The sequence below is a fragment of the Equus przewalskii genome, chromosome 6, assembly GCF_037783145.1.
Source record: "Equus przewalskii isolate Varuska chromosome 6, EquPr2, whole genome shotgun sequence".
Classification (NCBI taxonomy): domain Eukaryota; kingdom Metazoa; phylum Chordata; class Mammalia; order Perissodactyla; family Equidae; genus Equus; species Equus przewalskii.
Window position 1 is genome coordinate 4034909 of NC_091836.1, and position 14146 is coordinate 4049054.

Here is a 14146-nt window from a genome sequence, read left to right on the forward strand (position 1 = left end):
TGGGCCAGAGGGAGGAGGCCCCGCGAAATCAGGCGGCGGGAGCGAGAAAGCGGAGCGCCGGGCGCCCAGAACGCGGGCGGCGGCCGGGACCGCGCGGGGCGGGACCTGCGCACGGGGGGCGGGGCTCTATGGGGGCGTGGCCACGGCGGCTCCAGCCCCGCCCACCCCCCTCCATCCCCTCTCCCCCGCCCCGTCCCTCGGGGCCGCCAGGGGGCGCTCTGGGCACGCGCGGCCGTCGGGTAGGGGCCGGAGGAGGGGGCGGGCGGCGCGGGGTCTGGGGCCCAGCAGAGTGCGGAGGGGAACCGGGGGTGGGACGGGGACCCCCGCAGGGCTCTGAGGCCAGCCTGGGGGGCACTTCCCCTGGAGGAGGGCGCTGCGGACGGCGGGTCTCGCCGTCAGTCTTAGGGTACCCACTTGCTGTCTTAGGGAAGATCTTCGGGTCTCGACTCTCTGGAGTGGCTTTCTTGGGGGGGGGAGCCTCTTTAGCTTTCTGGAAACAGGACCTGGGGGGCCCTCACAATCCTCAGCGGGGTGCGTGGGAGGCTGGGCCATCGGGGGGCAGTGCTGGCTCTTAATTCCCAGAAGGGGAATCTTGGGGGGTGGGCGTCTTGGAGACTCACGTTTATGGAAGGGGCGCCGTCGGGGTTCCTGGAGTGGGGTGGGAAACAGCTCATGGGGGGACCCTGCGCTGGTGGGTCCCTTGAGGGGCTTCCTTGGTGAGGGGACTTCTTGGGGGACCGGGCAGGACCTGGGGGGGGTGTGACATAAGGCCAGATCCTCATGGGAGTGGGGGGCGCTGGCGTCGGGGGCGCCGTGGTTCTTGTCTCAGTGGGGGGCCCTCGGGGACGGGGTGTCTTGGGGCCCCGGCTTTTCCAAAGGGGCCCCGAGTCCCGGGGAGGTGGCCGTCTGGGGCGCGCGGCGGCCCCGGCAGCCCTGCCACCTGCGCTCCTCGGCCCCCCTCGGGCGGGGGCGGGGCGCGGCGGGGGCGGCTCCCGTCCCGGGAAACCCGAGCCACCGCCCCTGGCCCCGCCCCCGGGCCCGCCCCCCGGCCCGCCGGCCGAGCCGTCCGCGGCGGGAGCGGCGGGAGAGCGCGCCGTGGAGCCGCTCCGAGCGCCCGGGCCCCCCGCGCCGCCGCCCCGGAGCCCCGCGCCCGCGCCCAGGCCGCCCGCGCCGTCCGTGCGCCCCCGCGCCCCGCGCCCTCCGAGCCGCCGGCCGTCCAGGGCACCCGGGAGCCCCCGCCGGGCCGGGATGGCCGCAGCCCGCGGCTGAGCGAGCCCGGGGGGGCCCCATGGGCCGGCCCGCGCCGCGCCCCCCCCGCGGCCGCCCCCTCCGGCCCGCGCCCCCCCGGGCGCCGCGGGCCCAGGCGGCCCGGATGGCGGTGGCGGCGGCCGGGGCAGGGGCTGGGGCCGGCGCGGGCGGCAGGCGCGGCCGCCACTGACGGGCAGTCGGGCGCCCCAGCAGGTAAGCGAGGACGGGCGCGGGGAGGACCGGCCCCGGGGACGCGGGCTTGTGGGGGCTCCCGGGGACTCCGGGTGGACCAGCAGCTTCCCTCCCGGAGCCTGAACTGGCGTGTGTAGGATGGTGGGGTCAAGGGGGCGACAGGTCCGCGCGTAGCGGGGCGACGGGGGCGGGGTGGGGGATCCGAAGCGCCTCTGCAAGGATCCGACGATGGGGGGGGTCCCTGTCCGACGGGGCGGGCGCGCCTGTGCCCCCCTGGACCCCGGTGTGTGCGTCCTCGGAGGGCTGGAAGCGCGGGGAGGGGGGGCAACCGGGATCCCCTCTGCAGCCTCCAGGAGGGCGAGACCCAGACACCCCTCTGCCTCGTGGTCCCCAAGGGGCCGTGGGGGGCTTCCGGGTCCCGCAGCCCAGCGCGGGGGGCTGCCGTCGCGGCCCAGCTGCGCGCAGAAGTAAACATCTGTCAGTGGCGCGTTCCAGCCGCGCTCGCTGCGCGCCGCCGCCGCCGGGGACACGGTGTCCTCCGGTGAGGGCCCGGCTCGCTCGGCGCCCGGAGCCGCCTGTTCACCACAAGAGGGCGCGAAACCCCTTTTTGGGGGCGGGAAGCGGGGGCGGGAAGCGGGGGCGGGGGGGGGGCGTCCCTTAAGGGCAAAGTCCAGATTTGCAAGGTTCTGCGCCCGCCTTCTTTTGATTTTTGGAAAAGGCATCTCTTGGGCTGGAGGGTCTCGCGATTCTGCCCGGCGGCGCGGTTTGGGGGTGAGGGGGCTGCAGACGCAGGGCAGACGGGGGTGGCACTGGAGAGAGAAGTGGCCTCTCCCAGGGGCTGATGTCACCGCTGTCCCCTCCCAGGAGCATCAGCGTATACGTGGGGCCACCGGGCCAGCTCAGCCGGCCCGTGGTCACCTGCCAGGCTGGGTCCCCAGCCCGGATCTGGGAGCAAGGCCAGGGGCCTGGGAGGGGGTGCAGAGGCGGGACCCCGGACTTTCGTCCCTCCTGCCCGCCCACCCTGCCCCATCCCTGGCCACCGTCCCTCCTCTGCTCCATGACACTCTTTGTCTGTCTGCAAGCGCCCGGGGCTGAGGAAGCCCCACTGGGGCGTGACTGGTCTGGTCGGATGTCAGCCCGGGGGAGGCTCCCAGCTCTGCCAGCTTCCCCGCCCCCCCTCCATTCCCGGCCTTGGGGACCTTAGGGCCACCTCCCAGGACTCCTGGGCTCGGGGTCCCCAAGCTGTCCTAGGCGTACAGCCCCCTCCGAGCGAGCTGCAGAGAGCTGGCTGTGCGGGTGCAGAGCACAAAGCCAACGTCCCCTGCTGCTGGCACAGTGTCTCGCAACCCCCATCAGCCCTCGTCCCTCAGTTTTCAGGGATCGAGGGGACGATATGGCTCCCAAGAGGCTGGGGCGTGAGAGGGAACCCCACAGTTTGCAGCCGGGCGCAAGGACGCAGTCAAGAAATGGGCCACAAGTGTTTGCGGGACAGCAATGATGTGGCCCACTGTTTGGTGTCAGGGCTCCTGGGCCCTGTCCTTCAAGGAAGGCAGACTTAGATCCAGGGTGGAGCCCAGAGTGGGGCGTGGAGGCTGTGCCTCAGGGTAGGAGCGTCAGGAGAGACTTTCCCCAAGGAGGGGCATGGGAGCTGGGGCTGTGAAGGATGTGTAGGAGTTTTCAAAGTGGAAAAAGAACAAGCGCATTCCAGGTGGTGGGAACTGCACATGCGAAGATCTTGAGGCTGGAAAGAGCAGGGGTGGTTTTGGAACATCCAGGGTGCCCGGGCAAGTGTGTGAGGGAGAGGCTGTTCAGAAAGGTTGGCAAGGGTGCTCAGGAGTTTCCAGAAGGCTCTCTTCCCATCCGGGTGAAATCAGGCTTCGGGCCAGTTCTGGAAGAAATTAGACCCGGGGGGGCCCCTGCTTGCAGCAGGTGGATCTTGCTTCCTAGTTGGGGAAACTGAGGCCCATTCATGCCTGAACAGCTCAGAGTGTTGGGACCCGAGGCAGGATTTGAACTCGGGGAGACGGCAGAGGTGACTTGGGTGCCCCGGTTCCCAGTGTTAGGGGTCTGTGCCTCGGTTTCCCTCTGTGTCAGCGGGCTGGCTTTGAGTGGCGTCCTCCTGGCCGTTCCTGGGGGACCTATGTGCCACCCGCCGGCCCTGCGCCAGCTGCTCCACGTGCCAGGCCTCATTAGGCTGATCCTGTCATCACAGCCCGCGAGCCCCTCCTGCCCACCGCGACGCCTGCTGGCGGCCCAGGCCGGTCTGCTGGGGTCACGGTGGGAATTTTAGGGACAGCCGCAGAGGGCGGGTCATTCTGAGTTCCCTGCCTTGCCGGGCACACAGTAGGCTCTCAATCACTGTTGAGCGAATGTCTCAGGGCTTTCTGCCACGGGGGCCCTTTATTTCGTCCTGCTCTGCTGTGTGGCTTTGAGGAAACCTGTTATGGTCGGGGGTTCCCAGGTATCCGCGAGGGATTTGTTCCTGGAGCCCCGCGAATCCGGAACTCGCGGGTGCTGGAGGCCCTTCTAGAAATGGTGACGTATTTGCATACAACCTGCACACATCCACGTAGACTTTGAATCATCTCTAGATGACTGCTGATACCGAAGATAATGGAAACGCTGTGTAAACAGTTGTTAGTCGGTATTGTTTGGGGAATAAGCACAAGAAAAAGTCTGTCCCTGTTCGGCACAGACGCACCCGTCACAGGCTTTTCCATCCGCGGTTGGCTGAATCCGCGGATGCAGAATCCGCGAATATGGAGGGCCCACCAGACTTCTCTGGACCTGAGCCCTACTTTTCTCCCAAACAGCAGAGCCTGTCACTCCCTCCCCGCTTCTTCCCTCCCCCTCAGCACTGCCCTTGTTACCCAGGTCCCAGGGGTTGTGGAGGCATCAAGAGAACAAATTGGGAGTCAGACCCAGCCTCAAACCCCAGCTCGGCCACTTATTTTTTGGGTGACCTTGAGCAAGTCACTGTACCTGTCCAAGCCTCAGTTTCCCCATGTGGAAAACGGGGCTGATAATACTAACAACATCTTTTCCAGGGACTGTGGGGAGAATTAAACGTGGTAAGCACTTAGCACAGTGCGTGGCACTAAATAAGTGGAACAGCCAGTGTTGCCTGGTGTTAATGTTGTCACAACAATGTTGTTAGAAAGGCCATATGGTACAGTGGTTAAGAATGTGGAGGAGAGGGCATTGGGGCTGGGGTGTTGAGGGATGAATAGGAGTTTGCCTGATCACCAGTGTTCAAATCCCAGCTTGGCCACTTAAGTTCTGTTTGACCCTGAGCAAGTCACTTCACATCTCTGGACCTCAGTTTTCCCATCTACGAAATGGGGATAAAATAGCCCATGCGTTGCTATGAGTTACTGTGCGTAAAGAGCTTCCGATGGCCCCAGTAGCGTTGCTCACTGTTGTCAGGATCCTCCGAGTCGTGGGGAGCCAGCGATGGTTCTAGCAGTTGGGCAGCATGCAGCCTCCGGTTGGGGGCCCCCACGTCTGGCCAGGCCTGGAAGGGTCGGCAGGGGGTGTCTGTGACTGCCGCCCCCATGAGGCCGCCCCAGGGGCTGGCCCCGGCCGCCGCAGACGTGGCATCAGAACCAGCTGTGCTGGCCAGATGTTCCTCGTTTACCCCCAGATGTGTGTCGCGGCGCACGGCTGCCCCGGCCTCCGAGTCCCTGCCCCGGGGTGGGGCCGGGCCCTGGGGCCCCCGAAGGAGGGGCACATTTTTGCAGCTGCGGAATTTGCTTCTCATTTCAAGGAACCACTGAGTCTGGCCTTGAGAGAGGCCTCAAGTCCTGCCCCTCCTGGGGCCTCAGTTTCCCCATCTGCAGGACCCTGGGGACTGCCCCCCACAGGGGCCGTCTAGGGGAACGGAGAGGAGCAGGCTTCCCTAAGAACAGGCCCCCCTGCCAGTCCCCGGCTCGCTGAGCCTGGAAGCACGATGACAGCCCCACACGCCTCACCTCTGGGTCCACCCGACGTCTCCACACTGCTGGGTGGCCTCCTTAGGGCGCTTTTGGAAGATGGGGACACCGACTTAGGGGAGGACTGGCGACGGTCCGGGAGGGACACGGAGAGGAGGGAGAAGGAGGCGCTGCCCAGGCAGAAGCTTGGAGAGGGTGCTGCAGCCGGCTCAGGCCTCTGGGAGCAGAATTATCGAAGCCTGCCCTTGACACAACTGGGGCCAGCCTGTCCCTCCAGAACGCGCCAGTCCAGCAAAGACAGACGTGGGCACAGAAACCGTGCCGGCAGGGCTGAGCAAGAAGGGGGGCCCCACGGCAGCTGGGGGGCTGAGATGGGGAGCAAGGAAGGCTTCCTGGAGAAGGGGCTGTAGGCGCTGGGGTTTTGAAGGATGAATAGGAGTTTGCCTAATGGGGAAAGGCCCTGATGGCAGGCCTCACCCAGACTAGAGAGATGAGCGCATGGAGGCAGGGCTGCCCTCTTGTCCTTCCTGTCCCGGGGAACGAGCGTGAGGCCAGGAGCTCAGCAGTTCAGAGGCCGGGGAATAGGTGCGCCTGATGAGTGTCCCCGGGAGGCTCTGTGGAAAGGCGGAGCTCAGAGGTGTTGCCTGGGCACCAGGATAATGAGCAGTGTTTCCTGGCCCCACCAAAGAAGCTGCTAGAACATCCACACGCCTTCGCCCTGGCCGTCTGATCCTTGGAGGAGACCAGCTGTGTGACTTTGGGCGACTCATCGCCCCACTCTGGGCCTCAGTTTCCCCTCCTCCCCGCCCCAGCCCTGGGGATTCGTGGCTTCTAGCTAGAAGCGTGGGGCGGTTCCCCTGCAGATTCTGCGTCTCGCAGCCGCCGTGTCTGTGCCACACGCTGTTCCCCGGGAATCTCTGCGGCTGAGGGCCCCACGGCACTGGCGTGTTCCGTGTGTGCCCCGTGTGTGCAAGCGTGTGGTGGGGACACGCACGCGGCAGGCCAAGCTCCCCCCCGGGACACTGGGACACCCCTGTGCACACAGTCCACGTGCTCCCGGGAGGGCTCAGAGGCTGCATGTGCGCACGGGCATGTGTGTGTGTGTCGGTACCCACTCACTGTCGGTGTGCGAGACAGCGTGTCTGTGAGAGTGTGAAAATGCTGGAGTGTGGGAGGCCTGAGTGGGTGTGAGTGTGCGAGCATGGGAGTGTGCAAGCTCCCAGGTGCGTGTGAGAGGGAGGCCGGCCCGTCACGTGTGAGTGGGGAAACACCACCATGTGAGTGTGTGCAAGGGCGAAAACACACTAGTGTGTGGTCGTGGTCACATCATGTGTGCAAATGTTGAGTGTGAAAATGCCCAATGTGAGTGTCTGTGTGAAAACACGCCAGTGTGCGAGTGTGACACTGTCCCAGTAAGTGTGATAAGTGTGTGAGAAATCCCTGTGTGTGCTTGCGAGTGTGAAAATAGGAGTGTGCACGTGTCATCACGTCTGCATTGTGTGACAGCCCTGAGTGTGTAAATGGGACAGTGTGAGTGTGCATGTGGGAGAGGGAGGGTGTCAGAGCATGTGAGCGAGAGAATGCGTGCAAATCTGTGCGTGGGCTCGTGTCCGAGTGTGTGCGTGCGAGTCGCCGTGGGTGAGAGCGAGGGCACACGAGCGTGCTGTGCGAGCCCCCGGTCTAGGGGCCTCCGTGACACCAGCGCACGCCCGTGCACACCCGCCCCCTCCCGCCAGGCCCGCGGGGACAAACCAGGCGGGTGAGGCACAGAGGCCCATTGTTGGCGCCTTATCAGCCGCCGCCAGCCCTCCAGCCGCCGCTTCCCGCCCCCTCGGAGCCCCGGGGGGTCTGCCGCCCCAAGGCCACCAGGGGCCCCGGCCAGGCCACCCCGGGTCGGGTCCCAGCCCCCTGTGGAGCCCTCAGCAGACACCGAGGCCCACGGCTTGGCGCCGTGCGGGAGCTCTGTGCCAGCCGGCCGGGGAAACTGAGGCACCCTGCTCTAAGCCTTGGGTGTGAGGGCAGGAGGGTGCTGGGGGCCCAGAGGCTGAAATGATTTTCTATGCGTTAAGTTTGTAGAACGGGATCGGCATAAACTCAGTGCTTCTTGAGAATAAAGGGGGCGGGTTTCTGCACCTGACAGAATGAAATATTGTCCCCGCGGCCCCCCAGGCCCCGAACGACCCCCCTCCCTGCCCTCCCTCCCCTCCCTCCACCCTCTCTCCCCCTGGCTCCCTCTGTTCCAGCCACACAGGCCTCCTCGCTGTTCCTCCAACGCGAAGCCCGGTCCTGCCCCAGGGCCTTTGCACGTCCCCGTGTGGGGAACACCATTCTCCACCACCCCCAGCATAAAACTGGCCCTCCGAGCACGAGGGGCAGCGGCAAGCCGTTGGGGTGACGCCCCAGCCCGGGCTCCCAAGCCCAGCCCAGCCCTGAGGTGTGTGTCTGTCAAAGAAGCCGGGTTGGAACCCCACGTCCTTTTCTAGCTGAGCAGCTTGGACACGTCCCTCCCTAGCTGTTTTGTGCCTCAGTTTCCCCAGTTGGAAAGTGGACATCAGAGTGCCTGTCTGTGGGTTCAGCCCCGGGCCTGGTACACAGCAGGCACTTCATAATTGTCCCCTGTGACTTACTGTCCCGTGGGCTCAGGTCCTGCGGGCGCCTCCACCCGGCGGGGACGGGCAGGGACTGGCGCTTAGGGCCACGACTGAGGGTCCGCCCAAGACTGGGCGCACGCAAATGAATGCAAATGAATGCAAATGGATGCAAATCACGGCTCCTCCCGGCCGCGAGCAGCGTGCACGGCCCGGGGTGGGCGCTTGGGGCACCCGGCCCCCTGCACCCCCGGCACCCCCGGGCCCTCTGCACCCCCAGCAACCCGGAGCCCCCCCCGCCCCCAGGGCCCCCCGGGCGCCCCCCCCCCGCACCCTAGCACCCCGGCTCCCCAGGCCCCCCGACGCCCCAGGCCCCCCCCCTGGCTCCCCAGCCCCCTGGGCACCCCCAGTCCCCCGGGCACCCCCCGCCCCCCGGGCCTCCCCAGCCCTCCCCGGTGCAGCCGGGCCTCCCTTCGGGCCCCGTGCAAATGTTTACACCGGGCCGGCCGCCAGGCCCCGCGCGCGGGGGAATGTAAACGCGGGCTGGGGCCGCCCGGCGGGGCAGGGAGCTGCTCCCACGAGGGGGAGGGGGAGGTTATTGCACACCTACTGTGTGCACGGAGCACCACTCTGCCAGGCAGTCGCAGCCCCGAGTCGTCGGTGTCCCAGTGAGGGACGATGCTCAGGGCTTTGTACGGGCCTGGCGAGGGGTGGAGGCGGGCGAGCCAGGGAGGGCTTCCTGGTGGAGGCGCCCTCCAAGCAGAGACTGAACGGGGAATGGGAGAGGGGAGGGAGAGGAGGAGAGAGTGTTCTGGAAGGATGGGCTTGTGCCAAGGCTGGAGGGGGGGATCGAGCGCAGCTTTGATCCATCCTGCGCCCCATCTAGGAATCTGTCTGTCTGTCTGGAGGGGAAACCCCGGCTCAGGGAGGAGCCGGAAGTCAGTCCATCCACAAGCAGAGAACAAAGTCTCCAGCCCGGTTCCTGCCTCCAGACGACTCTCAGCAGCCTCTCCTGCCACCTTGTCCCACAGTGCCCCCTGCTGGGACGCCCTCAACTCCCTCCACTCTTCCCCCAGGATCACCCGGCTGCAGCCACCCCAGCCTCTTGGCTGCATTGGCCAAGCTTGGTCGGGCCTCAGGACCTTTGCACTGGCTGTTCCCCCGTGCCTGAGATGCCCTTCTCTTCTGCCTGGCCCACTCCTACCTTTGTTCGAGTCTGGGCTCCCCTGCAACCTCAGGAGAGCACTCTGGGACCCCGAGAGCGGGGTGGTTTCCCGGTTCCCCCTGGCACGGCGCCCACCCCCTCCTTGACAGCGTTTTTAACAACCTTGTTCCGTGGTTCCTCGATGAATCATTTCTACGTTATTATTGATCATTAAGCAGGAGCGGTTCAAAATCGGGGGGCCCGTGCGCCCCCCCACCCCGTGCCTGGCCCGGCGCCCCATGCCCGTTGCTTGCCTGACGCACAGACGGAGGCCGTGTGGCTGACCACCGCGCGCCCGCAGGCCGAGGATGCAGCGCTGGAAGGCGGCGGCCTTGGCCTCGATGCTCTGCAGCTCCGTGCTCTCCGTCTGGCTGTGTCGCGACGGCCTGCTGCTCAGCCGCCACCTGGGCCCCGCGCTCACCCCGCTGCGCCGGCCGCCGCGCACCCTGGACGCCCGCATCGCGCGCCTGGCCCAGTGTAAGCGCTCCCCCTTCTCTGGGGCGGGACACCCCCAGCTTCGGGGCCACCGTCATGGCGGCCTTGCGCTCCCTGGAGCGGGGACCCAGAGGCGTCTTTAGATGCGGGGCAGGGAGGGTGCAAATCCCCTCACAGCCTGGCAGGGGTGGCGGGGTGGCGGGGGGAGGGGGGGAGACACGGGATGGCTGCTGGGGACCTGGGGTCTCTCGGCTCAGCTGTCACGAGGAATTAGGCTCTGGCCCTGAGGGACCAGGGGGGCCAGATGGGGATTAGACCTGGGCGTCCGGCCCAGGAGGCCTCGCAGCGCAGCGGGGGGTGGGGGGAAAAGGGAGGCCGGACCTGGTGACCTGGGCCCCTGGGACAGGGACCGAGAGGGAGAGCCCTAGAAATGGGGAAAGGTGCAGAGATAGTGAGGCGCAGAGACCAACGGGGACAAGGGAGGGACAGACGGACGCGGGAAAAGGCAGGGAGGCGAGAAAGTGGAAATGCCCACCCGAGGGGGCGTGGCCGCCCGAGCCCAACTCCCCACTCGCCCCTGGTGCCCGCCCTCTGCTGCTTCCCGGAGGCCAGGGCAGTGCGCGGCCCCCCCACCTCATGCGTGTGCGCGCGCACGTACCCACCGCTGGGGTCTAGGTGCGGGCGGGGCACGTGCATGGCGCCCGCGGGTGGGGGCCCCGTGCACGCTGTGTGCACGCCTGCGTGCACGCCCGCGCCCTTCCTGTCGGCCCACACAATCCTTCTTTCTTGTCTTCACAATGGACAAGGGTGGCCTCCGGCGCGGGCTCCGCTTCCGGCAAAGCCCTTCCCAGGACAGTGGGTCCCAGAGACCCGGGTGGGGCTCCCCCAAAGCGAGCGCTCCAGGACCTGGGGGGCTGACAAAGCCCCAGGGGTGGAATGTCAAGCGCCGGGGCCCACGGGCAGGTGCCTGCCTGCCCTGCATCCTGTGCCCGGGGCCCAGCCCTTCTGGAAAAGGGAGTGGCTGCTGATCCCCAAAAGTCACCGTGTTCTGGGCCCCGGGTGACGGTGGAATTTCAGGCTGGGGGGCGGGGGGCGGCGGGCGGGTCTCATCTGTGTGTTCCAGACCCTGAGCGAAGGAGGCAGACACAGATAGACCGAAGGACCGTTCGCTGTTGATCTGAAATTCAGATTTGACCAGCCATCTGTATTTTATCCGCCAACCCACCCCCTAGAAACGCACCTTTCGGGTGGGCACCAGAAGGAAGCCAGGCTCCAACCTGACCCCCCCGCCCAGAGCAGACGCTGCCGGCCACCCTAGTCCTGCCCCTGGGCGTCGAGGAGTCGCCACATGCTGTTCAGTCGCCCCTCTCCCCACCCTTTCCGGTTTCCCAGCCTCAGCCAAAGGGGGGGGGGGGGCTCGGCAAGCCTCAAGAGCAGACAGGGAAACTGAGGCACGGAGCGGGATCATCACTGGCCTGAAGTCGTGCAGGGCTGAGAGGGGCAGAGGGGCGGGGCTCAGAACCGGGGTTTGTCTGCTTTCTGAGACACCCCCCCCCCCGTGGGAATAGACACCCCCCCAGGGCGACAGACGGCCCCTCCCCCCGGGGCCTCCCAGCAAGCAGAGTCTTTTGACAGCCAGGTGCGCCAGCCTTGGGGGCAGGGGGGCGCTGAACTCAGGATTTCCTCTCGGCCACAAGTGACTGCCACCTGCTGGGGGGCCGGGAGACCCCCGCCCGCGGTTCGCTGTCAGCGCTGCCTGCCGTCCCCGCCCCTGCTCGTCTCTCCTGGGGCGGCGGAGATCTGGGGCCGGGCCAGCCGCTTGGGAAATAAATTTAGGCTGCGGGGGCCTGGGAATCTGGGACTCGGGGCATCCCCGGCTACCGTGGGAGAAGAGGCCTGGACGCGGGCCACACTCGACCTTCTGGGGCCCTCTTTGCCCACCTGTAACATGGAGGTGGCCCTCACAACAGCAGCTGCCACCCCCTGCGGGGGTCGGGGGCAGGGTGGGGGTGGTCCCCCAACACAGGCCTCAGTGCCTGCTGCTCCTGTGTGTGTCTTGAGAAGCCCCAGCACTCCCATTGGGTTTTGTGGCTGGGGAAACTGAGTCCCGATTGCCGGTGGAGCAGCAGGGACCGAGTTGGGGGCGGGGGGGGGGGATGTGAACAGCCCAGCGGCTCAGAGAAGATGTGGGGGCTTTGGGTGGGGACCCCAGAGAGTGAGCTAGAGACCTGGGACAGCTTAGCTAAAGGGGGACGGGTTGGGGTGTGGGAAGCAGCCCCCCCGACACTGTTCAGAGAGGGCGTGCCAGTGCCCTAGGGCAGCCCAGCCTAGGAATGGGGGCGCAGAGGGTTGGGGGAGGTGCTCAGAGGGAGGGAGACACCCGGGTCAGCTCAGGCCAAGGTGGGGCAGGCTGGAAAGTGGTCCAGGGCACCCACAAAGGGTAAGCCAGTTTCTGAGCAGCCCAACCCGGGGGCAGGGTCCAGAGAGGGGGTGCTGGTAGCCCTGGGGGCCCAGCGCGGGGTCTGGACGTGCCGGAGGGGGGGCCTGGCGGGAAGCTGGGAGCGAGCGGAGCACTGACCCCCCCCTTCTCTCCCTCCCCTCGCAGACCGTGCCCTGCTGCAGGGCGCCCCGGACGCCGTGGAGCTGCGCGAGCTGACGCCCTGGGCCGGGCGGCCCCCAGGTCCGCGCCGTCGGGCGGGGCCCCGGCGGCGGCGCGCGCGTGCGCGGTCGGGCACGCGGCCGTGCGGGCTGCGCGAACTCGAGGTGCGCGTGAGCGAGCTGGGCCTGGGCTACGCGTCGGACGAGACGGTGCTGTTCCGCTACTGCGCAGGCGCGTGCGAGGCGGCCGCGCGCGTCTACGACCTGGGCCTGCGGCGCCTGCGCCAGCGGCGGCGCGTGCGGCGGGAGCGGGTGCGCGCGCAGCCCTGCTGCCGCCCGACGGCCTACGAGGACGAGGTGTCCTTCCTGGACGTGCACAGCCGCTACCACACGGTGCGCGAGCTGTCGGCGCGCGAGTGCGCCTGCGTGTGACCCTACCTCACCCGGCCCGGCCCGCCGGCGGCCACGCCCCCCCGCCCCGACGGCGCGCCCGGCCGGCTCGCGACAGACTGCCCATGCGCAGGAGATGCCCTCGGGGCCTCGGGACTCTCGCGATAACCGTGCCGAGATAAAGTGGTGGAAAATCGAGCCCGCGTGGTGATTCCGCGCTCCCGGCCGCGGGAGGTTGAGGGTAGGGTGGTGCCTGCCTGTTGGGGGTTGGGGGCACCATCTCCACCGGGAAAAGGGGCACAGGTGCGGGGACCACCTGTAGGATGGCGGGAGCATCCCATTTACTTTGGGGGTAAGGGAGAGTAGGTGCAGAGGGTCTCGTTTCCGGGGGACAGCACGGAAAGTGGGGTGAATGGGGGCAGTGTCGGCAGGGACCGTCCCTCCCACCTGCCCTGTGTCCCTTCCCGGCGTGTCCCATGCCCACCTTCCTGCAAGGTGTGCTCCTGCGGAGGGAAGGTGGAGTGAGTCGCTCTGCCGATGAAGAGACTGAGGTCCAAGTGGACCCAGGCCTCGCCCACCAGAGGGGCCCCTCAAGCCGGGTCAGCACCCCCTAGAGTGAACTCGGAGCCACTATCTCGTTTCACGAGCTAAAAATATACGCGAGCGGCCCATCTCCCTGTAGGGACGGGTGTGGGGCGGGCGCCAGCCCCGTCTAGCCGGATCCCAGGGCACAGCTGGGTCCCCAGGGACCTGGGTCCTGGACCATAAAAGCCCTGACCGGGGCTCCGGGGGAATTTACGACGAGCCCCGTGGAGGATGGAAAAAGCGCGGGCGCGCTGCTTGGACTCCGCGGTGTCACCTTGACGCTTGGCAGGCCCCTCGGCACCGGGGGAGGGTTCCCAGGGCGCGGGGAGGGGTCGGCGGGTCCCACGGTCTGGGAGGGGCCGGGAAGGGGGGCGCTGCGCCCCCGGGGGGGACCCCTCCCCTCCTGCCACCCGGCCTGGGCTCCTTCCCGCCTTTGCTGTGCCCCCCACGTCTGAGCTTCTAAAGGCCACGTCCCTCCCAGACCCCATCCCCACCTCCCCCGGAGCTGGGGCGCCCCCATCAGAAGCTGTCCCGGGGTGGGCGGGGACCACCCGCCCCCGCCTGCAGCTGGACACACTAGAGGCAGCTAACGGGCGGGACTTCCAGGGCCCCAGCCCGTGGCTGGTCTGCATGGAAGGTGGCTTCAGAGCACAGGCTGCCTGGGGTCCCTGCCCGCGCCCCCGGAGTCCCCTGACTCTGAGGTTTGGGGTGGCGGGTTCCTCCACCATCGGGGCTGACTCCACCCAGCGTGGCAGAGAGGCCAGAGTCCCCTGCTGCTGCGGAAGCCAGGCCTCAGTTTCCCCATCCTCCGTGGCCCTGAGCCTCCAAGAGGGAAGTCGCTCAGCCCAGGATGTGCAGTAGGGACACTGGCCTTGGAGACCAGGTCGGTGGCCCCTGAAGCTTGGCTGCCTCAGTGTGTGTGTGTGAGTGTGCATGTGAGTGTGTGTGTGTGTATGTGTGTGCGTGTGCCCTTC

The 14146-nt window shown here is 67.3% G+C and overlaps 1 protein-coding gene across 2 annotated transcripts; it reads left to right on the forward strand.

The window, feature by feature from the left end:
* Positions 1 to 1061: 1061 nt before the first annotated feature.
* Positions 1062 to 12785, forward strand: NRTN (neurturin). 2 transcript variants are annotated; one of them, XM_070622690.1, is made up of 3 exons: positions 1062 to 1461; positions 9341 to 9641; positions 12205 to 12785. In XM_070622690.1, exons 2-3 carry the CDS (start codon positions 9473 to 9475, stop codon positions 12627 to 12629), a joined length of 594 nt encoding a protein of 197 aa, XP_070478791.1. In that variant the 5' UTR covers positions 1062 to 1461; positions 9341 to 9472; the 3' UTR covers positions 12630 to 12785. The 2 variants fall into 2 exon arrangements, with proteins under 2 accessions (XP_070478791.1, XP_070478792.1); XM_070622691.1 differs by having other exon boundaries at positions 9344 to 9641.
* Positions 12786 to 14146: the final 1361 nt, after the last annotated feature.